This window comes from Nomascus leucogenys, chromosome 9, assembly GCF_006542625.1.
Source record: "Nomascus leucogenys isolate Asia chromosome 9, Asia_NLE_v1, whole genome shotgun sequence".
In the NCBI taxonomy this organism is placed as follows: Eukaryota; Metazoa; Chordata; class Mammalia; order Primates; family Hylobatidae; genus Nomascus; species Nomascus leucogenys.
In genome coordinates this window covers 29,354,069-29,378,681 of record NC_044389.1, presented here as the reverse complement: position 1 = coordinate 29,378,681, position 24,613 = coordinate 29,354,069, and the positions used below count along the sequence as shown (strand labels likewise).

The 24,613-nt window shown below is 34.7% G+C and overlaps 1 protein-coding gene across 1 annotated transcript in view; it reads left to right on the top strand.

Moving 5' to 3' along the window:
* HMCN1 (hemicentin 1) overlaps nucleotides 1-24,613 on the top strand; it is a 434,555-nt gene that overhangs the window by 234,467 nt on the left and 175,475 nt on the right. The window contains exons 21-30 of the mRNA XM_030818744.1: nucleotides 1,759-1,918; nucleotides 2,534-2,702; nucleotides 5,440-5,567; nucleotides 7,066-7,338; nucleotides 9,678-9,773; nucleotides 12,309-12,503; nucleotides 13,567-13,697; nucleotides 13,863-14,010; nucleotides 15,993-16,119; nucleotides 19,018-19,172. Of these exons, the coding sequence (XP_030674604.1) occupies nucleotides 1,759-1,918; nucleotides 2,534-2,702; nucleotides 5,440-5,567; nucleotides 7,066-7,338; nucleotides 9,678-9,773; nucleotides 12,309-12,503; nucleotides 13,567-13,697; nucleotides 13,863-14,010; nucleotides 15,993-16,119; nucleotides 19,018-19,172 (1,582 nt within the window). The remainder of the gene's footprint in view (nucleotides 1-1,758; nucleotides 1,919-2,533; nucleotides 2,703-5,439; nucleotides 5,568-7,065; nucleotides 7,339-9,677; nucleotides 9,774-12,308; nucleotides 12,504-13,566; nucleotides 13,698-13,862; nucleotides 14,011-15,992; nucleotides 16,120-19,017; nucleotides 19,173-24,613) is intronic.

Sequence of the window (24,613 nt, the reverse complement as noted above, 5' to 3'; positions counted from 1 at the left end):
TCTGATGGACAGGAAGTTGGGCATTTATACATGACATATTCCCTCCACTCCCCAGAGAAGCTTACACTGCTGCACTTGCTGGCTGTGGCCTTCTGGGGCTTTGGATAAAGCCCTGGTCCAGAAAAAAAACAAAAAAACAGAAAACTTAGGTGCAAGAAGGATGACCCTGGTGGCGCATGTGGAGCTGTCCACTAGAGCTGCGCTGAAATTAAGAGGGAAGGGGGCTTAGGGATGTGGCATGGGGTAAAAAAGGATCTGCTACAAGTACGTACAAGATGTAAAGTGCTTAGAAAAGTTCCCAGCACACAGGCTATGCTATGGACGTGTTCACTGTAATGTTGCTAATACCATTCAAGTCTCAAGTAGGTGATTTCACTCAAGATCTTTTAAGGTTCCTTCTAAATGATATGACTGCATGGATTTTCCTATTTATAAAGTTCTATGGTATAGTCACAAATTCTATGTATGACTAAAAATTGTAAGACACATACACAAACTAATTTATTCCCCTCTATATCCTTGTCATGTTGTTCAGTTTTTACTTGTATTCTTGCAGTAAAGAAAAGCCCATTTCCTGAGGAAGTCCTTTCATCCTTGAACAGCCACAAAGATGGCACATTTTCTGTAAATGAATCTGAACCCAGCAAATGTAATGACATGCTAATGAAGTATGGCATTTGTATAATTAGCACTACTAGTGTTTTGCCGTACCATCTAGTTTTATCTATCTAAAAATCTCTGAAATATGGAGAAGTTGGTGTTGACATTTGTAAATAAATTAAAAGGTTAGCTTTTTAAAAAAAATTATTCTGGACAGAAAAGTCCCAGCAGTGAAGCTAATCCCTGAACTGCACAGTACCTAGCACTGAGTAGAAGTTTAATGCATTTTAAGGAAAATGTAAAAGTGAAATATTTCCAGGTTGACCTTTGTGCTGTGGCCAAGCACAGAGTAGTTGAGAACTTGGGCTCTAGAGCCTCGCTGCTGGATTTGAACCCCAGCTCTACCACTGATGGGCTTTGTGATCTTTGGCAAATTACTCTACTCCCCTCTCCCATGCTTTGACGCTCTAAACTGCAAAATGAGGGTTGTGGTAGTTGCTACTCATAAGATTGTTGTGAGTGTTACAATGGTTAATTCAGGTAAAGTGCTTGAAACAGAGCCTGGCATAGCATAAGCATTCACTGTACCATCCTTATCATTACTGTTCTCTGCCTTCTTAAGTAGCTCTGGAATGAAGACGACATGATTTGGTATGGAGAAATATCACTTTTAGTACTTTTTTTTTGTTTTTTTTTTGAGACGGAGTCTCACTCTGTCACACAGGCTGGAGTGCAGTGGTGCGATCTTGGCTCACTGCAAGTTCTGCCTCTCGGGTTCACGCCATTCTCCTGCCTCAGCCTCCCAAGTAGCTGGGACTACAGGCGCCCGCCACCTCGCCCAGCTAATTTTTTTGTATTTTTAGTAGAGACGGGGTTTCACTGTGGTCTCGATCTCCTGACCTCGTGATCTGCCCGCCTTGGCCTCCCAAAGTGCTGGGATTACAGGCGTGAGCCACCATGCCTGGCCCACTTTTAGTACTTTTATTTGTCTAATTTTTCTCATAAATAACTTTTTTCAAGTTAGCATTTTAAAATTTACTCTATTCTCCTCTTGGAGATGTTTTTTTCTCTCTATTCCTCTTCCAGACATTGTCACTCTTTTATGATCTTAAACAAACAAACAAAAAAAAACCCTTTGATTTTTGCTGTGTTTTGCAGAAAGGAGAGCTGATTTCAACCAGCAGTGCTAAGTTTTCAGCAGGGGCTGATGGCAGTCTGTATGTGGTGTCACCTGGAGGAGAGGAGAGTGGGGAGTATGTCTGCACCGCCACCAACGCAGCTGGCTATGCCAAAAGGAAAGTGCAGCTAACAGTCTATGGTGAGAGCTGGTGGAGGAATGGTTTTTATCGACATTGTCTATCTGGGCCAAAACTCACAGTTCTTTCCCCAATACTGTTACCAGATGCATGTACCCCTAAAGTGAATTGCTCCCCCCAAGTTTCTATTTTTTTTTTTACAGAAATGCATTTTTTACTGCCAACCAAAATCACTTCTACTTAGATTCTGATTTTAAGGAATGCAATTGTATAGTCTTTCGGAAAAATTTTATGGTGTTTTCCCAAGAAGTATGCTTATTGCACCCAGCCCTCTTCAGTAACACCAGTTAGTTAACACTCCTAGCAAAGCCAAACCTCAGCTATGTCTTGGGTAGGAGTCTGCCTTGAGGGTTTACTTTTACAGATGGTAGACTCTGAGAGGGCATTGCAGCTGATCTCTTCATTGTGTTCTAAAAGGAATTACTGACTGAAAGTTTTTCGTCATTTCTCTTTTAGTTCTCACAATAAATGTATTAATGGAAAGTTTTAGCTTGTGTCCTGAACAGCATCTTTTTATAAATTACTTAAGAACATTAGTAGTCCACATTTTAATGTAAATTAAACTGTGCTTTGTTTTCAATATACTATTTCCCTTCCAAAACATGTGTTTATTTTAGTAAGGCCCAGAGTGTTTGGAGATCAACGAGGACTGTCCCAGGATAAGCCTGTTGAGATCTCCGTCCTTGCAGGGGAAGAGGTAACACTTCCATGTGAAGTGAAGAGCTTACCTCCACCCATAATTACTTGGGCCAAAGAAACCCAGCTCATCTCACCGTTCTCTCCAAGGTAGGAGATCTGGGATGAATTGCAACACATGAAAACATAATCAGCCTCTTGGGACAGATGGCCATGCCTATTCAGGTTATCAAACGTCTCAAAAAATCACTTTTAAAATTGAGATAATTCACATGTACATCTGAGTCTACAGGAAGTATTTATAACATCTGAATCATGCTTCTGACATCTTTAATGTCAGAAATGCTAACATTCAGCTTTGCCATAATTTTCCCCTGGTACATTTTATAAGGTAGTTATTAAAATGGAGCAGAATTGTATGAGATTCCTGTTAGCCCAATGTGTAAGCACACACAGAATTCCATTAATCCCATAAGAGCAATAAAATACAATAGGCACACTCTAATGTCTACGATTTGGCCTTCATTGGATGATTTTGTAAGTCTTCTTACTTAAACCCTTATACAAATATGAGCACATTGAGATGATATACTGTATTTGATAGGCTAAGTGACATAACAAGAAGAATGCTGGAGCTTTAAAAGCAAAACCTTTGTTGCCAACCAGCTATGAGTTTAAATTTATCTCTTCCACTTAAAGTTTGCCTGAAACCTTTGGCAATTTTTAAAGGGTCTCTCTGAACCTCATATTTCCTATTTATAAAATGGGGATGATACTTACCTGAGAGAATTATGTAAGATAATGTACATTTCACATTCATTGTCTCCAGTTCTTGGTTACTGTTTTAACCCAACATCAAGGCAAAAGTTACTGGTGAAATAAGAATCAGACTATAGTCACTAGACTATAATTAATTTTCTGTTAGAATCATTGATATATAATTATGAAGATATAAATTCATGCTAGTGTCGTTTCCCTACTGCCAGTGAGGGAAAAAAATTAAGAAGGACTTTATATAATTTTATTATTTGTTTGAAAAAATATTTGTTTTGAATTTTTTTAGTAAAAAATTACAGTAATACAGATCAGAAAGTTGTATTGTTCCCTTCCACAGTCGCAGTTTCTTCTCCCTCTTCCCGGGGGCAAACACTGCCACAAGCTTGGTATGCATTCTACACATACACCCTTAAACAATGTAGATTACTGTTTTCTGTGCTTTCAATTTTGTTTTGTGTGTCTGTTTTCAATTTGCCATTGTAACAAATAGTATATTATTATTTTGTTACTTGCTTTATTAAGTCAACATTTGTCCACTATTATACATAGGGATTCCATTTATTCATTTTAACTGCTACATGCATAGTCTACATTTTATTTTTTCATTCCTTTATTTATGGACATTCTGGTTTGTTTATTCTTTTTTTTTTAAACAAGGCTTTTCAGTGAATAGCTTTGTATATTTCTCTTTGTATACTCATGCATGACTTTCTTTAGGACCAATATACAGAGCTACAATTCCTGGCCAAAGCCAACTCCTGCTTCCAGCTTAATAGGCACTGCTAAATTGCTTTCCAAAGGGACAGTATTGATTGTCCATCCACCAACAGAATATAAGTGTACCTGTTTCCATGTTCTAATTAGTGCATATGGTATTGACTGACTTAGGAATTTTTGCCAATTGATGGGTGTAAAATGGTATCTTGTAATTGTTTTAATTTTCATGTGATTAACTTCAAGTGAACTGAGAACACTTTTACATGTTTGTTGGCCATTTGTGGTATTGGTGAATAACCTGTAAATCTGTTGCACAGTTTACTGGTGACTTGTCTTTCTCTTATTGAATGTAGAAATTTGGTCTTTATTTTTGATGATAATCTTTTTTATATGTGTTGAAAATATCTTCTCTCAGTCTATTGCTGTGGTGTCAAGTTTATGTGTGGTGTCTTTTGTTGTACAGAAGGTTTCAGTTTTTAAGGAGCACAATGTATTAATCTGTTCTTTTTCAGATGTGTACTTTTTGTATCTTAACATGAAGAAAATTATAAACATAAGCTCCAATGTTTAATTCTAATATTTTAAGTTTTATTTTTCACATTTTGGACTTCAATCTATCTGAATTTTAAATTTTGTAAATAATATCAGGTAGTGCTCTAATTTTATATCTTTATTTTTCCATTTGGAGAGCCAGTTGCCCGACATCACTTTGAATAGTCGATACTTTCCTTACTTTTTGTAATATCACCTCTGATGTTACATATTACATGTTGAGTTCTCAAATATGCTTAGGTCTTTCTGGAGGACTCTGTCCTGAACTATTTATTCATTTGCCTGTCTCTGGGCCAATAGCACTCTTCATTTGACTTAGCTGTATAAGAAATCTTGGTACTAGGTAGGTCTGCCTAGCCTCCACTATCCTTTAAAACTATTGTAACACATTGCAGTAACATTTTTATATGTAGGTCTGGCTCACCCAGCTGCATTATTACTCAATAGGAGGAATATATTCAACTATTTTTGAGAACATGTGTATCTTCTTTTTCCTTTACTTTAACATTGTGGAAAATAATAATAAAAAGTTCAAAATAAATTCAAAGTTAACTCAAATATACATTTGCTTTATAGAGCAGAAAGATGCACAATTATTTGTGAATTTCAGACCATTAAGATTTAAAAGCAAAATAAAACTGTTTTTATGTTTGCAGGAAAATCAAACACAAGATAATTATGAAAAGTCCTGGCTTTTAAGGTGTATAGATGTATATTGCAGATGGGAAAATGGCTTAAAAAAACTACTTGCAGAGTAGTAATTTCATACTGAAGTGTAGCTGCATAGGGGATATTTAAATTCTCCTGTTCCATGGTCTACTATATGGTTTCTTTCTTTCAGACACACATTCCTCCCTTCTGGTTCAATGAAGATCACTGAAACCCGCACTCCAGATAGTGGGATGTATCTTTGTGTTGCCACAAATATTGCTGGGAATGTGACTCAGGCTGTCAAATTAAATGTCCATGGTGAGTTTTGAAATGAGAGCATATGACAATGCTGAGGACTGGCCACACAAAAACCCATAATCCTAGTTTATTTGATAGTTAATTTCCAAATTGCATATAGAGTGATTAAAGAAAAAAATTCTCTAAAATCTGAGACTTGTGATTTTCTTTCGTTTACTCTGAAAAGTCTTCCTGCTATTTATAAACAATCTTCTGTTTCTTCCTTTATCAAATAAACTAGGTTAAATTTTTGGATCTCAATTTTTCTAAAGATCAACAGTCACTTCTTGCTATTATTGTTGATATACAGTAGAAAAAAATGTGTTTAAGCCGGTAGTATTTTATAGAAGCTAACACAAATTTCAAATAATAATTTATTAGTATTTAAATGATAATTTTCAATATTTAAAGATCTCAGAAACTGAAAAAATTCTGTTTCCTAGGACTCTGACTACAACTCCCTAGTTAGTTTGCTTTATTCCTCCAATCCACGTAGTCCATCCAGTTCTTCATTCATTCAACACACTGAGTGCATACTCTACACCAGGCATTGTTTAGATGAAAGATATTCAAATATCAGAAGAAATTAGCTCAGATAGTGTTGATCTGATTTCACTCTCAGATGAATCACCACAATTGTGTCCCCATTGATTATGTGGTGTGAAGTCATACCAGAGTTCTGTCATTTACTAACTCTAGGGCATCAGGCATATTCACTAACCTTTCTTACTTTTAGTTTTCTCTTTCATAAAATGACGATAATATTATCATCAACAATATAAGGTTGTTAGTGACAACCTTTAGAAAGTGTTCATTAAATATTAAGTTAAAGAAAAAAAAGAGAAATTGTGCTTTTTAGGGATGTATGGTACATTAATTATATCCTTGTGGCTCAACTTGATTCTGCAGTGCACAATGCAAATATGTGGAAATCAGGAATCATTTGCTGGTGTTTTGATAAACTACTGCATTTAAATTTCTGAAGGAAGTTGACAAAAGGAAGAGATGAAGGCTCTTTGTGGTTTTCTTATCTGAAATTAGCAAAAGATTTCATGAGAAACTTTTCTTATTGTTTGACTGATCCTTCTACAAAGAGAACAGAAACTGAGTACATGGAGAGAAATGCTTTTTGTCCCTTATATTATAGAAATTATCTGGATTGCCTTTTAAGAGAGTTTTTAACCTAAAATTATTTACAAATTAAAAGAAGCCTAACATTTTAAAATGCTTGCTGTTCCTCAAGTTTGAAACTAAGAGTTTTATATTTATTATTTCCTATAATCCTTGCAGTGTACTGGCATTACAGGCTATTTTCCCTGGATTATCAAGGAAACAGGCCTCAGGAAGTTTACTGACTTGTTCTAGATCACCTGGCTAGTGAATGATCTGAGCCTAGGTCCAAATCTTGAAATTATTTCACTTTTCCATGGCTGCCTGTTGATAAGGAGCTCTCGTTTAAAGTGAGTAAAGGAAGGAATTTGTAAAAGTTGGATTATTAATACCCAATTATTATTTCTAGTTCCTCCAAAGATACAGCGTGGACCTAAACATCTCAAAGTCCAAGTTGGTCAAAGAGTGGATATTCCATGTAATGCTCAAGGGACTCCTCTTCCTGTAATCACCTGGTCCAAAGGTGGAAGCACTATGCTGGTTGATGGAGTGCACCATGTTAGCAATCCAGACGGAACTTTAAGCATCGACCAAGCTGCGCCCTCAGATGCTGGCATATATACATGTGTTGCTACTAACATAGCAGGCACTGATGAAACAGAGATAACGCTACATGTCCAAGGTGATTCTTGACACAGGAAAATATATGTATGTAGGGTGGGGAGTGAGAGAAAAGCCCTAGAGCTAAATAGATTATCTTGGATAATCTCAAATCACTTCAGAAAGAGTTCTATGTAACTTTTGTGACTCTTTAACTTTGAAAGAACGATTCCCAAAAGAAATGAAACATACCATTTCTAAACCTGCATCAATTTTTGTATGTTTACTTTTGAAGCAAAGTTGCCATGGATCATGTAGAAAACAGAAACAATCCTAGATGATCCCTTACCCACTATTTTTGGTTTGGGAGACATTGCGGGAAGAGTGAGTTGGAGTAGGTTGTCACCTCACGGTGCTGGGGTGCACTCAAAATAGAGACCTAGGAAATCTAGGTCCGCTACTTCTCTATTGATACTGTATTTGCTTTGAAGATTTAAAGATCAATGTTTATTTCCTCAAGCAACAAATACTGATCGAGCTCTTGCCAGGCATCTGTCATGTTTAGGTGGTGATGAGAAAGTGGTGACAAAGGCAAAACCCTGCTTTCATGAGCTGTTCTAGTGTGAGTAGACAGAAAACAGGCAAACAAATAAACAAGAAATACAGACTGTGAAAAGTGCTTTGTGGGAAATTAAAATAAGGCAATGGTCCTGAGAGTTGCCTGTGTTAGATTAGACTATCAAGCAGGACTCCTCTGAGGAGATGATCTTTAGAGTGAGATCCTCTGGACTGGAAGAACCGGCCACATGAAAATCAGGGGGAAGAACATTCTTGTCAGAGGGAATACTAGTGCAAAGACAAGCAGAAAAGATAAGCAGGTATGGTATTTAGCACAGTATTAGATAGTTGTTAGTGCTGTACTGAGTATTAGTATTAATTAGTACTACTACTGTTCTAAGTATTAGTACAGTACTAAGGTACCTGGCCCATTGTAGTTTTGTTGGATGGTTGGCTAGGACACTAATGGAGAAGTTTTCCTGTTCATTCCACAAACTGTATTGCGTATTTGTGTCTATAGTTGAATGGGACAGATAATAATTCATGAAATAATCTCATGACTATGTAATTAGACATTGGTTAGTGCCCTCATGAAATGGCGGAAAACTATATGAGCTTTTAACAGAAAGAGAAATCACACAAGGCCTCCCTTGCAGTAGGGACATGTCAGTTGAGATTTGAAGGGTAGGTAGATGTGAGGGGCAGCCCTTCCAAGATAATGTGGAGAGAACTTTCCAGGAGAAGGACATAGAATATGAAGAGAAGAGCATGTAATATTTTGGAGACACGGGGATCAGTCCTCAATCAGTGAAGGCCAGCTGGCTGCATTCCAGACTGAGGGCTGAGTAATATGTGATGAAGCTGGAGATGTGGTCATGGGTCAGGTTATCCAAGACCTAGGAAACCAGGCTAATGAAGTTAGACTTTATTCTAAATGCAATACAAAGACTTTAAGAAGTCATCACCGGGAAAGTGATGTGGCTGATTTCCAGTTTTAAAAGTCACTCTTTTGGGAGGGAATCATTTGGCTAGAGAAGACAAGGGAAACTGGTATAGACTATTGTAGTAGCCCAGGTAAAAGATGATGGTAGTTAGAATGGGGAAAAGAAGGGAATGGGCTAAAAAATAAATAGGAAAGGAAATACTCAGGACATAGTGATGGATTGGATATGAGAGTGAAGGAGATAGAGTTCTCAAGAATAACTCCTAAATTTCTTCATGAAATGAATGGATGATGAAGCTGTTCAGAGACATGGGATGCACTGACAGGGGGCACTTAGGAAAGAACAGGTCTGAAAATTTATCTTATAGACAAAATGAGTACAAATAATGATCTGAATTAGATAAGTCAATGATGAGATTTGTGTTTCAGAGAGAGTATTCTGGGGACTGTGCAGAATATCAATCTAAAGGGGAACATGTTTGAGAAAAGGATCCCCATAAGAAGTCTATTGGAATAGCCTGGTAAGAGAAAATAAGGGTTGGAAATAAGCAATGGTCTTAAGCATAGAGAGGAAGACACAGATATGTGAACATATGTGGTACTATATGATTGGATATGGAGGTCAAGCTTAAGAGAGAAAGAAAAATGACTGGGTGGACCATAGTGCCTTCATCAAGGGAATAAGGGAACAGAACAGGATTGCAGGAAGCATAAAATAATGAATTTTGTTTGGAGAATTTTGAGTTTAAGGCACTGGGTGATGTCTAGGTAGAAATGTTTGGCAACTGGAAATAGGAATCATATTTAAAAGAAGAATCAGCAGAGAGAGCAACTCATCAGTGCAGGTAGTTAATTGTGCCTTAGGAGAGTTTGAAATTGCTCAAAGAAAGCCTGTGATAATGCATTTATTTTCCTAATAGAACCACCCACAGTGGAAGATCTAGAACCTCCATATAACACTCCATTCCAAGAAAGAGTGGCCAATCAACGCATTGCATTTCCATGTCCTGCAAAAGGTGCGTAATACTGAAAGATATAGGCATTGGCATAATGTTATGTGGTTTCAGAATGCTATATTGAACCCAAATTGTCATCCTTATAAAATTCCACATCAATCCTTGGTACAACATTTGAGCATAATAGAAACTAACCCATTTTTCAGATAACAGCTCTTTGAATAAGTATTTTTTTTCCTTGCAGGTATTTTATTTCTTTCAATGTAAAGACTTTCCATTCTTTCAAACTTGCCTAGTCTCACATGTTTTCCAGTTCACATCCTTCCTGCTACTTCTTATTTCATTCTTTTTTTTTTGGCAGGTTTTGTCTTTACAATGTGATAGCTGGAGCTATTCAAAATATTCCAGATTTATCTCAACCAGGCAGAGGTATAATTAGGACTATTCCTTTGTTTGTTCTGGACACTTCTAAAAACCTCTTTTCCTAGATCTACTCTCAACTGGTAATTCTAGGGCCAGATTGTAAATTGTCACTTGGAGGCTTATTCAAGTCCTTCCTTTCCTTGAATTTCTGGGCTTTCTATCCTACCATGTTTTCTGCCAGGAGACTGATATTATTTCTCCTCAGGGGAATGTGAAAAGGACTGTCACTTTCACCCTAACTCTGCCAAGTAGGTAATTAAGAACATCCTCTCTTTCAAGCATGTATTCATCTGCAGTGATTCAAAGCAGGTTTGTAGCAGTTCTGGCAAAGTCCAAGCAGTAGTCTTTCCATAATTTCCTGAGTGCCTCCAGGTGGCTGGTACCATTTGTGCCCCCACATGTGCCTTTTAGCAGCTGTTCCTGGGCAGCAGCAACTGAAGGCCCTCATGGCTGTCTCTGTTTCTGTGACAAGCTTTTCAATATCAGCAGTAGCTGCCATGATTACTTTATTTTCTACCTATATTAAAAGAAAAATATCTTTAACAAGCTTTTCAGATACCTAAAGAATTAACAATAACTATTCCAAGAATCACTGAGAATTAGGGAGGTGAAGCCTGGAAGGTGGCCTTCTTTAGAAGGGTTTAAGCTCAGGGAAGTACCACAAGTGTTCGCTCCCACTGGACCCGCTGGTGGCACTGGTGCTTCTTGTTCCCCACTGGATTCCTGACTCCCAAGCTAATTTCTTGTTTTGACTTTCCTTTTCCACCTAGAAAAACATCTCTTCCTTACTTCCTCATTTTCACCTGGAATATAATGCTTGAATTCATTTAAAGTTACTAGACATCGTTTTCATTATCTTTTAATATGATTTTCATCTTGCTCATTGTTGTTCTATCATTTAAAAATTAAAGACAATGCAATTTCTTTCTTTTGTTTGTTCATTTACATTTTTATTAACTCAACAAATATTAATTAAGCAGTATGATTAAAGTTCATAAAGGAATGACTGGGATGTAAGGAGATGATTAGAGCCTCCTTTTTTCTTGACAATATGGACAGGCAACTGGAGTCCATCAGTTTAACCTTTTTGTTCTCATCAGTCAATATTATACTATGAGCACAGTTAAATAGGCCAATCTTTAATTTTTTGCCTTAAAAATAACTTTCATAGTCACTGTTTAAGCCTTTAACTCAATTTAAGTGTAGCTTCAATGATGTATTCTATGTATTTCTGCTATTCTTTTATATATATCCTGGATTATATGTTCATCTTTTAATATTTTACTGTCATTTAATACAAGATTATTAACAATGTCATATGTAATCATGTAATTTTTATTTAATGTGTTTTATTATTATTATAGAGATTATGTAATTTTTTTTAAATGCTTAGAATAATACCTGGCAAAATGTTTGCTAAATAAATACATTGTTAGTATAGATTTAATGTTTACTTATTTCCAATATTCCTTTTGATTCTATTATACACTCAAAGATTGTTGTGTCATTTTTTTTTCTCCAAGAGTACATCATTACCATTCATTCTGTTAGTCATAAATGAATCCAGGAAAGCTATTTGTCTCACTACTTTCTCAACTACCATTTCAAGAATTGAGCTATTATCCTTTGTTAAACAGAATGAGATCTCCAAAAGATGCATGAACAGTAGAGTTTCCTCGTCTCTGCAATATCAGGCCTTTTTAAAAAAGGGAATTATAAAACATCGTGTCTCCACATTATATATACACTCTATTTGGTTGGCAATCTTCATGTTGTATTTCTGTGACGGTGTCTTATTTTTGCTCTGTCTTTATTTCACGCTAAAACTCTCCCCACGTCCAGTCCATTGGATTAATATAGTTCCTGCCCTGCCAACAAATCACTGTGAACTCACTAGGAAAATGCTTTACTTACTATCATCTGAATGTTTAGATAAAAACAACTTTGTTCAAACTTTATCATAGGTCTCTTAAGACCCACCGGGATTTAGAGGCATTAACTAACATAATCTCTTCATATTTCCATGCCAGGAGAAATATCTTGAAAGTAGCATAGGACCTAAGGTTATAAATCATTGTCATAATAAAAACTTTATTTCTCTTTGATATATTTGATATTTAATAATTTCTGTTTTTGTTGTAAAATATCACAAGACTTTAATTTCTTATTTAGGTACCCCTAAACCAACCATCAAATGGTTACGCAATGGTAGAGAGTTGATAGGCAGAGAGCCTGGCATTTCTATCTTGGAAGATGGCACATTGCTGGTTATTGCTTCTGTTACACTCTATGACAATGGGGAGTACATCTGTGTGGCAGTCAATGAAGCTGGAACCACAGAAAGAAAATATAACCTCAAAGTCCATGGTAAATGTAGCTAAAATCATGTAACTGACTATGTTTGCCAGTCTCCAGTTCTTAAATGTTTAAATTATTCTCTCAGTGTAGTATCATTTAATATTAATGTGAATAGCAGTATTACCAAACAGAAATCTGGTGGTATGATTGCATTTATTATTTGATTTAAACTTTCATTGAATTTTTTTATTGTGACTTTTACATCGTTCAAAATTCAAATGGTAGAAAAAGATACATAGTAAAAAGTCTCCTTACTCTGAGCTGAGCCATCTACTTATCCTCTATTTGGGATAAAGGAAAGTTATCAATGTGTGTGTGTGTGTGTGTGTGTGTGTGTGTGTGTATGTGTGTATGTGTGTGTGTGTGTGTATGTATCTTCCCAGAGATATTTTATGAATATAGAAAGAAATACAATGTTTTATCCTCTTTTTATTTATAAAACTTACACATATAATAGAACATTATATTCACATTTTTCACCTTCTCTGTCTCACTAAACAATCTATCTTGGATTTTATTTAATGTTCCTAACTCTATAGCATCTCATTGTATAGATACTCAATGATTTATTTAACCTTCCTCTATTAATGATGAGCATGTAGATTAACAGTTGTTTTTATTAACCTTTAATGAAAACACTGTATATATGCCATTTTGCATAAGTGAAAGTGTATATACATTTTAAAATTTGATGAATATTGGTTTCTTTAGACACTGGGCAATATTCATCCTCATCAACAAAGTAGGAGTCTCATGTGACTTAATTAAGACCCCCATAAGCTTATATTTTGAGTAATATGTGGAATAAAAGTAGATTCTCCCATAAGCTTATCCCAAATTTCATCCTAAATTTAAAACCTTGAAATAATAAAGTAAAAATCCAATAAGGGTTGTTATTATAAATACATTGGTCAAAACTTTTTAATTTTATAACAAAGCATATGCTTAAATATGTCTAGCTTTTGTAGCCATCAAATATTTCAAAATTTGCTGTATAAAGGCCCCTCTAAAGAAACTCTATAAATAATATTTATTTTGAAACTACCTAGCTATGACTCCTCTCTTTTTGCAGTTCCTCCAGTAATTAAAGATAAAGAACAAGTTACAAATGTGTCGGTGTTGTTAAATCAGCTGACCAATCTCTTTTGTGAAGTGGAAGGCACTCCATCTCCCATCATTACGTGGTATAAAGATAATGTCCAGGTAAATAGAGTCATCCAAATATGTGTAATTCCTTGCCTCTGCATCTGAAGTAGGTTGTTCAGATGTTCATTTCTTACTACTAATAATATAAACATTCTACTTCAATTTTTAATTATGCATTTTTATTAGGATTGGAAATAACACTGACCATTTTGGCCCTTAAAGGTGACTGAAAGCAGCACTATTCAGATTGTGAACAATGGGAAGATACTGAAGCTCTTCAAAGCCACTCCAGAGGATGCAGGAAGTTATTCCTGCAAAGCAATTAATATTGCAGGCACTTCTCAGAAGTACTTTAACATTGATGTGCTAGGTAAGAAATACATCCTTTTATAAAACTACAATTCAGAAGCATTTCTTACCTAAAACAGAGCTGACTATATGAAAAAGTAAAGAGAAAAAGATAAATTGACAGAAAAAATATAGCTTCATTCTATTATTTTTGTCCTTATTATTTGTTAACCAGAACCATATGATATAGAAATTTCGAAGGGTTTTATCATTTATAATACAGAGATGCCTTTGAATCGTATATACAGTAGAATCAAATACTCAAAAGTGGTACTGCTATCTCGTGTAAAATAAGAAATGATTACCCTTGTCAATTTCTCCAGTTAAGTAAGCAGGACATTCTTTGGGAAGTGGCTAAAACAGGGTGATACGGAATATATCACATTCATGCTGTGCACATCCTGAAGCTGCTAGGCTGTACTTGCACTGGAGAAGGTAGTAAATCCACTTTCCCCTGCATTCTAATTACCTCTTGTAACTAAGTCAGTCCTGATTCTAATTAACTAGGTAGCAGCTGTAATAAATTAGGATGTAAGACATTTTAATGGTAATCATAAATTTAAAATTTTATAGTTTTAGTTTGTGAAATTATATTTGCCATTTAAAGTTCACTTTGTGATAAAATGACGTTCTCCCTTTTCAATATTTTGCTGCTTACAATGGGCACATAATTTGTAAGTCTCGAGTAGAAGTGAGTGGAGGAACGATACTGCGTAAAAATTACATTCATAAACTGCTATAACATAAAAATAATTCCTCCCATTAGGCTTCTCAAAGCCTGAAATTTTTCTTTGCACAAAATCACCATTATTATATTTAAGTATGAGTTATAAAAACAAATTAAGAAATCATTGTTATCATAAGTCTTGTTGACATTATTTCTCCTGGTACTTGTCTGCTCCCTTGACTGAATTCCATCTGTGTGCTGATGACTCCCAATTTTTTATCTCCAGTTCAGACTTCTTCCCTGAGCCTAGACATATATAGCTAATTTTCTCCATAGTATCATGACTTGAATGTCTTAGTTTTATATCAAACAAAAAGGTCCCAGTGAAAGCCAGTTCTGGTTGCCTTCATTGATCCCCAGTCTAGGGAATGGTACCTCCATCCACTCACTTGCTTATTCCAGAACCTCCAGGTTCTCACTACTACCTTCTCCCCAACGCTTCAAATCTAAATATTTCCTGTTATGTCTACTTCCTAATTCTTTGGTGATCTACTTCTTTTCATCCTTCAGTGAAAGTCTATCATCATTCATGAGCTGAATTAATGTAATAGCCTAAGGGCTCACCTGAATCCACTTTTTGCTACTGTAATCCATTCTTCACTTAGGAGCGTGTGGTCTTAAAACACAAACATGATTACATCCCACTCCTCCCCTACTGAAATCCTTTAGTGGCTGGTCATTTTTCTGAGGATGAAGACCAGGCACTTTAACATGGTGTGAAGGGGGATGACTAGACAGGAAAGTATCCAGAAGCTCTTTAATAACCTTGATAATCCTGAGAATAAAAACTAGCACATTCTTTTTCATATTATATTGCATACCAAATTTACCATCTTAGTTGATTAAAAGACAAAGGTAATATATTTCAAGTAGCACAACAGTATATGTAGAATTTGAACGTTGTAAGAGTGATGTTAATTGTCATTCATTATCCAAAATGTATAGCAGTAGCAAATTACATTATATAAGCATCACTGATCATTTATATTCTAAACTACTTTTGCATATGAGTTTAATACACCCCAAAATGAACTCTATACTATCATAATTCTTGAAGGTAATTGTCTTGCTAGCAAATAATTTATAAATATGTTTCTACATTTAAATTTAACATTTGGGTACACAGAAATGATATGAAAAAGTATTGTTGTATGGTATTTTATTTTTGACATAAAGATCTTGTTGAAATACTATAGAAATCATTGACTGCTTTCTAACCCCATGCCTGCTCTTTTTGCTGAGTAACAGAGTTTCATAATACACTGTCTTTGTTCAAGTTCCACCCACCATAATAGGTACCAACTTCCCAAATGAAGTCTCAGTTGCCCTCAACCATGACATCGCCCTTGAATGCCAGGTCAAAGGCACTCCCTTTCCTGATATTCATTGGTTCAAAGATGGCAAGTGAGTATCTTTTCTGTATCTGTTGCAAGGTTTCAATGATAGGAAAAAGATGTGTAAAAATGCATGTGGATTTTCTCCCTCTTAATTATTTTATTACATAGAATATTATTAAATGAGCATACAGGAAAAACAATATTGCTCAAAAACTAGTCTGAAAGTCCTGTAATGTTTTTCCTTCTTATGAATTCAAAGCTCCCTATAAATGTTGGGAATTCATTTTAGAATCATAGAGGAACTCAAATTTAATATACACTAAATATCCTCTGTCTAAAGACTAACAGTGAAAACTACAAGATCCAAATGTGAGATGATTTTCTCTTTACATTGAATTGTCTTATTAAAAAGGAAAATGTGTTTATGATGGCAAGATGAATACTAAGCTAGTTCTGTGTATGGGCAAAAAGGAACTACAGATGTTTCTCCAACTCCAGATCTCAAGAGCTGCTGAGGTGTGCCTACATTGAAATGGCTGCAGTGGTCTGTATTGGTTGTGAGAATTTATTTCTCAAATGGTTGTTACAGTTTGTGTATTATAGTTTCTGGGAACAGATATCTAAGGCCTAAGTACAAAATAGTCAAGATTTGTGGTATATAAAATAAAAGATTGTATTCAAGCTTTTTATAAATCACTAATAAATACAAACAGCAACAGAGAAAATATATGGAGGATATGAACAGGCAGTTAAAATATACTAAGGCAATAAACATATTAAAAGATACCATCAATAATTTGTTGAATAATAAAATTTTGTTATTTACAGGTCATATAGGCAAAAAAGCAAAGGTTTGAAATTATCAAATGTTGGCTAGAGTATGGGAAATCAAGATATAGTGCTCTGATGGGGAGGATATAAATTAGTACCTTAAAAGGCAACTCGTTGATATCTATTAAAATTTGATGCACATACACTGTGATGCAATATCCAGGAGATGGAAGTAGTCATGCATATCCACAGAGAGGCTTGTACATTGATATTTACTGCGACACTGTGATGGCAAAAATGGGAAAGCGGCTAAAACCCAACATTGGGAGAATAGGTAGATACTTTACGGCATAATCATATTATGGAACACTGTGCATCAATTAAAAAGAGTAAGATCAAGTTATGTGTACCAAAAATATCTCCATACCTGTTATAGAGTGAAAGAAAAGCAGAACAATAACCTGATACCATTGATATATTAAAACTTTAGATATCTTTGGGAGTATATTTATAAACATTTTTGTTTATAAATGTTTATAAACAATTTTTTAATTGTGTAAATTGTTTATAAATGTAAAACAAAAACAAAAATATGTATAATTTTGTTAAAAACAAAAATATGTATAATTTTGTTAAAAACAAAAATGTTCATAAATGTAAAAAACATGGAAGAATACAAATCAGACTTATAAAGGGAAGAAGTCTGGAAAGCAGACTCACATTAGGGACCACAGACAAAGGATACTTTTTCTCATCATAATGCTTACTTTTTTGTTTAAAATTTTATGTTACTTGCACAATTGACAATCAATAAAAGTTTCAAAGTTACTTAAATTCGAGCAGCATATTATCAATTATTTCTTTAAAAACTTAAAAAGTGGCTAGGCACCGTGGCTCACACCTGTAATCCCAGCACTTTGGGAGGCCAAGGCGAGCGGATCATCTGAGGTCAAGAGTTCGAGACCAGCCTGGCCAACATGGTGAAACTCCATCTCTACTAAAAATACAAAAATTAGCCATGCATGGTGGCAGGTGCCTGTTATTCCAGCTACTTGGGAGGCCGAGGAAGGAGAATCGCTTGAACCCAGGAGGCAGAGGTTGCAGTGAGCCATAATAGCACCACTGCACTCTAGCCTGGGCAACAAGAGTGAGACTTCATCTCAAAAAAAAAAACAAAAAACAGAAAAGCAAAAAAAAACCTTAAAATGTACTAAATGAAGCTACTTTAGTCTCTTAACTTTTGAGAGCTATATACAAAGTGTCATACTAAGAAATAGTAAAATATGCTACCATAGGAAGTGAAATGTTTTCCGTTTAATTTCGTAGTCTTACTAGTATCTTATGAATATGCATCTAATTATTCATTATGAATCTAATTCAATGCATCTAATTATTCATTATGTGGCTAAGTCATTGCAACTTTTAAAAAACTAGCTATGGATATTCCGAAAAAAGATTTATGGACTTTAAAGGTATGAGTCTTACGATATCATAGATTTTAACAGCCAAATTTTAAAATAAAACTGCTGCCAATTACATAAACTGAGCATTTTATAGTAGTCAGTAAGTGACTCTGTATAGTAGAAAGAGACTTCCTTGACAATCATGTACGATCTTCTTTTGACATAAATATCTTTCAATATTTATGATTATGTAAACATTTGTATTTATTACAATACTTATTTTTAGAGAAGTTGGTGTGATTATTGCCTTTAGTAAAAATAACCATTCATCATATTGTGAATACTCTTCTAGATATTATAATGATATTATTTAAAAATAATATTATTTGGTCCAAAATCTATACTGTAATATTTAAAACTCTTAATTTTTCTTTTCCAGATAATGGTAGAATTTTAGCTATGCAAACCAAAAAATAGAAAAAAAAACTAAAGAAAGAATAAGAATGGATGAATGCATAAAACAAATAATGACACTACTGGATTTCTATTAATATTATTATATAATTTAAGTTTGAAATGGGGAAACTTTTCATCTCAGAGATATTTATGATTATCTAACTTCTGTTAGTAAAGTGGTTTGAAACTTTTATTCTTGGAGTGCTAATATCATTTTATTTTTTAAATTAACTTTTACTTATATTTTTAGCCTGTACTAATGATTTTTGTTGTGATAAATAAGAAATGTGAAAAACTGAAAATAGACCCATGGAATAAAATTTTATTTTTTCTAGGCCTTTATTTTTGGGCGATCCTAATGTTGAACTTCTAGACAGAGGACAAGTCTTACATTTAAAGAATGCACGGAGAAGTGACAAGGGGCGCTACCAATGTACTGTGTCTAATGCAGCTGGCAAACAAGCCAAGGATATAAAACTGACTATCTATAGTAAGTGTGATTTTCTTATGCTTTTTATTGTCAGCTGTCATTGTAAGTTGAAAAGCAGGGTTTACGGGTAACTACGCTCTTATTTCATACTGAATTATTTGGAATACGACATACTTCAAGAGAAGAAGGAGCCTATCTTCATGTGTTTTGAAAGGCTAGAATATTAGATCAAATTTTAATGCCTTTTTTCATTAAATCTGGATGTCTTCAAGAGATCTAGTGATTTTTATATAATCTCACTTAGAGAGAGCAAGAATTTCCTAATTGGTTAGTATATACACAAACCAAATGTCTGTATCTTTGAAAGGAACAAAACAAACTTTAAAAATTATAGAGACTTATGAAATAGAATGAAGTTGATGATATGCAGTTCAATTCAATTATTGACAATTCAATTATTCTATTTTAATTCCATCGTGGCCTTTATCCTGACAATTCAATTATTCTATTATTCTATTTTAATTCCATCGTGGCCTTTATCCTGACCATGTGATTATCTTTTAAATGCCTTATGTGTTTGTGCTACTGTTTTCTCCCAGCTGTGTCCCCACCAAATATATGTAGCTCTTATTTTCCCTAACATTATCAGCCTCTTCTGAGGGATGTGATTGCCAAATTCATTTTAATTTTTACCAGTGGAGCCATAGGTAGGCACATGAATATTATGTTTCCCGCACAAAGATTTATACAATAGAAAGGAATAGAACTCAATAGACCTGTAGTGCTCACTGCACTATCTTCTGTCTTTCCATGGTGTATGATGCTCAAGGAAAGTTTAGGCACCTCTTAGAATATCACCTTCTCATAGGATCTTCCCATTAAAAGCAGTCACCTACTTACTCTCTTGTTTTCACAGCACACATCACTATCTGATATTTGATTGCTTAATTGTAGGTTATTTACTTATGATCTATTTCTTCCCCAGGAATTTAAACTTGATAAGAGTAGGCTTCTGTCTTGCATGTTCCCTACTTTAATGTCTGATACATAGCAAGTCTCAAGAAATATTTGCTAAATGAATGAATGGTCTAGTGTTACGCTGTCTAATATGGTAGCCACTAGCCACGTGAGGCTATTGAGCACTTGAAATGTAGCTAGTCCAAACTAAGATGCACTGTTATATAAACTACACACCAGATATCAAAAGCTTAATATGAAAAATGTAATATATCTAATAATAACTTTACATTGATTATATCCAAAATATTATTTTGGATATATTGGGCAAAGTTAAATGTATTATTAAAATTAATTTCCTCTGTTTCTTTCCATATTTTTTAATGTGGCTACTAGAAAATTTAAAATTACATATGTGAGTTTGCCTTGGATTTCTACTGGACAACACTGATTGAGTAATTAATAAGGGTTTGTGTTGAGGCCCAACCACTGTCACTGACTAGCTTTGTGACTGTGGATAAATTTCCTAAACCCTCTGGGCTTCAGTTTTCTCAGCCTTAAAGTGCGGATAATAATAGTACCTATGCAGTAGTGTTATTGTGAAGATCAAATGCTAGATACTTTACATGGATTATTGAGCTTATAGTAAGAGCCCAATAAATGTTATTCATTTATCATTATCTAATTAGTGATTGTATCATATTAAAACTTAACATACATATAGAATCTAGCTTGATTTCTATATAATTTAATTGCTTTCCAAATCTCCCTTCTTAAATGTTACTGTCTTTATGTAAAGTTCAAATAGCTTTCTTGAATCAAAGAAATTATATTTAATACAGGCTTTTAAGTCATTTATATCTATAAATAAAAGCCTTTGGAAGAAATTAGTCATGAAAAGACACGTTCTCTAAAAAAGAATAACATTGCTGAAAGATTAACTATACAAGCATCCAAGTTAAACAGAAGTGCTATTGGTACCATTGGCTTCCCACCAGAGCCAGACATTTAAACAATAGGTGCAATATTTTTCCCAAGCTGTTGAGTAGTCTTCTCTGCACTATTGTATTTTTGCCAGGATCTGTGATGAATACATTTTGGTGATTCAATAAGATTCTTATTTCCATGGGACTTGGGTTCTTTCATTTTAGATCCTCTTGTTCACTCTGTATGATGCCCCCAGGCACCCAGAAAATAGGGCTCTATAATGATTAAACCTTCTGGGATTGTCTGCGATAAAAGGCATTGTAATGTAGCAAAGTTTTGAGTATTATAATTCAGGAAATAGTGCCATTTCCTCTTTAGCAATGCTCGCCTGCATCTCTTAAGCTTAAATTTATTTCACTTCTGAAAATGCTTTTGTTCTTAAAATGGAAAAAAAAAGTAAAACAGGTATCATGCTTTGGCTAACTGTGAAGAATATATATGTAGATTTCAGATTGAGAGTGTGTTTCATACTACACTTGATTCATTCCTTTTCCTTACTTACTGATATGAGAATGAAGCAGGTGGGTTGATTTACTTACAAGGTATAAATGAACATTGTGCCTGAATAAGGAAAGAAACTGAGACAAAATAGAGAAAAATAAAAGAGACAGAGGATAAAAAAGAAAAAGAAGAATATCAAAGATGGAAAAAAGTAAATGAAGTTTTAATATCCTATCATCGGGAGATTGTGCAGATTTACTAGTAGTTCTGAGGCAAAGATTTGTAAACTGAGGTCCACAGATGAGTTTTGGAGGTTTGAGAGCTTCCCTAAGTCAGTAGTCCCCAACCATTTTGGCACCAGGGTCGGTTTTGTGGAATGAAACTGTTCCACTGCACATCATCAGGCATTAGTTGGATTCTCATGAGAAGCCTGCGAAATACAGTTCGCGCACCTATGAGAATCTGATGCCCTCACTGAGCTGACAGGATACAGAGCTCAGGTGGTAATGCTTGCTCGTCTGTCACCTCCTGCTGTAGGGCCTAGTTCCTAACAGGCCATGGATCCAAACCCTTCCATGGCCCAGGGGTTGGAAACTCCTGCCCTAAATTGTATAAAAGTCTTGAGGGGTGTGTGTGTGTGTGTGTGTGTGTGTGTGTGTGTGTGTGTGTGTGTCTGTGTCTGTGTGTATGTATGCATGTGTGTGGGGGGGGTACATGGGTGTATCTATACATGCATATATATGTACAGTTTAATGAGCAGTGTATTCATAATTTTTATTTGTATTCCCTTCCCCCAAATGGAAGTAGAGTTCTCTGGCAAATATGTATGAATTAAAATGAAACAGGAAGTAAAATATTTATGTATTTGTCAAATTTAAGCAGTGGATACTATGTTATTACACCATCAATTGCAAATATTCTTTGAGTAATTTTTCTCATTTTCATAAATAAAAACTTTTAAAGTAGATCCTTCCTGATACAAATGATATTCCTTTCTAAAGCATTCATGAAATACGTGGATTTGTTTGAACCTGTGTTCTTGGTTTCGTTAATATATTAACCAACTAGTTAGGCGAGCCAGTGATTTACGCAATTTGAGCCAAAGTTTGATAGGCATTTATAGATTAATATATGATATAAATAATCTCAATCAAAATTAAAATTTAAAGCATGAGTAAAATGCTCTTTCTTAGGATTTCAAAATAGTAGCTTGAATTTTGTTAATTAATTACCTATAGCAGGACTTCGCAAACCTTTTTTATAAAGGACAATATAGTAAATATTTTAGGCTTTGCAGACCATTAGGCAAAATCAAGGAGATAATATAGATACTTATACAATAAGAGAGAAACAAATTTCTACAAAATTGTTTGTTTGTGAAATTCCATTTATTTGATAGTTTTTAAATTATAAACTTTTTGTAATACAAGTCTACTAATGAGAAAAATAGAGTTATTTTGTGGGGAAACATTTCACTTAATTGAAATTTGAAGTTAGTATTCTCTATCATCAAAATCAATTGCAAATGTTCATCTGCTACTGGTGTTTTTTTTTTTTTTCCTGAGAGGGAGTCTTGCTGTCACCCAGGCTGGAGTGCAGTGCCATGATCTTGGCTCACTGCAACCTCCGCCTCTTGGGTTCAAGCGATTCTCCTGCCTCAGCTTCCCGAGTAGCTGGGATTATAGGTGCCCGCCACCATGCCCAGGTAATTTTTTTGTATTTTTATTAGAGATGGCGTTTCACTGTGTTAGCCAGGATGGTCTCGAACTCCTGACCTCATGATCTGCCCGCCTCAGCCTGCCAAGTGCTGGGATTACAGGCGTGAGCCATCGCGCCCAGCCTACTGGTGATTTTTAATGAGATTTTACCTACTTCATCTTTCAAAATGTCTCTTCATACAGATAAGTACTGCCTAGTACTGATACCATTTCACGGGCACATTATTTTAATTGTGCATATTCATTGCTTGGAAGACATTTACAGAATGTTATATTCTTCTCTTGATATTTGCCAATTAATAAATTCTAGGTGAAGGTTAGGCAGAAAGCCCTCACTTTCAAAGATAACTAGATTTTGATTGTGAAAATTTTCTTTGCATTTGCCTCAAGCTGTGACACACTGCTAGAACTGTAATTTGAGCTCAGAAAATACATCCACTGCAAATTTGTGGAGGCATCTAGATCTCACTTTTTGCTTGAACTTTTGACAGCATGGAGAATGCATAAAGCTGCTTGACATTACTTGTGACTAAAACAACACAATGACTACCATGGTATATATTTTGCATGTATGTACTTTTTTGGTCTGGTAATTTGGGGTTGGACTCATTTTGAAACACTATGAAGTTTACAGCAAAACTAATTTCCAAAAGCAATCAGTATTCAATAAAAGTGTTTAAGAATGATTCTTTTCATTCAGAAAGAAGTTCAGTCTCAGCCCTGAGCTCAAAAAAAGTGCAGTGAAACTTCATCACCACTAACGCATTGACCTGCTGTGTGGGTAAGGCCAGTCAAGATATTCAGTTCGACTTCTAACAAAAAGTCATAGAACTGATGATGTTTAACTATATGAGAGCAAACAAAATACATCATTTAACACCACTGGTTCAGTGACACCCGAATCTTTTACACAAAGTGCTTGCTGGCAAATAATACAATGAAAAAACATAGATTTTTTTTTTTAACAATTTACATCGTAATAAGCTTTGTAAACTTGTCTAAGCCTTTTTTTTTTGCTTCACGTATATTTTTACCAACATCAATTGTAACAAATCTTAAAAGATTCTGCTTCAGGTTATAATAAATTAGTGTTTTTTTCAAATTTTCTGAAAATATTTTTGTCTATAGTTGTTTCACAGACTGCTCTAAGAGGCTAATCCTTCAGTTTTTTTTTTTTTTTTTTTTTTTTGTACTTTCATTGGTTCCTCAAATAAACAAGAACAGGTGAGCAGTGTCAGTAACATCTGTCAACTTGTCAAAAGCCAAGAATACTATTGAGGAAAAAGTTGTCTTAAAAAAAAATTGACTATTGATGTTGCTCCCAGTGTTCTCAACTCTTCAAGCAATTATTCTTACCGAAAGGCTGAGAATCCTTAATGCATTTATTTTCTTTAGACA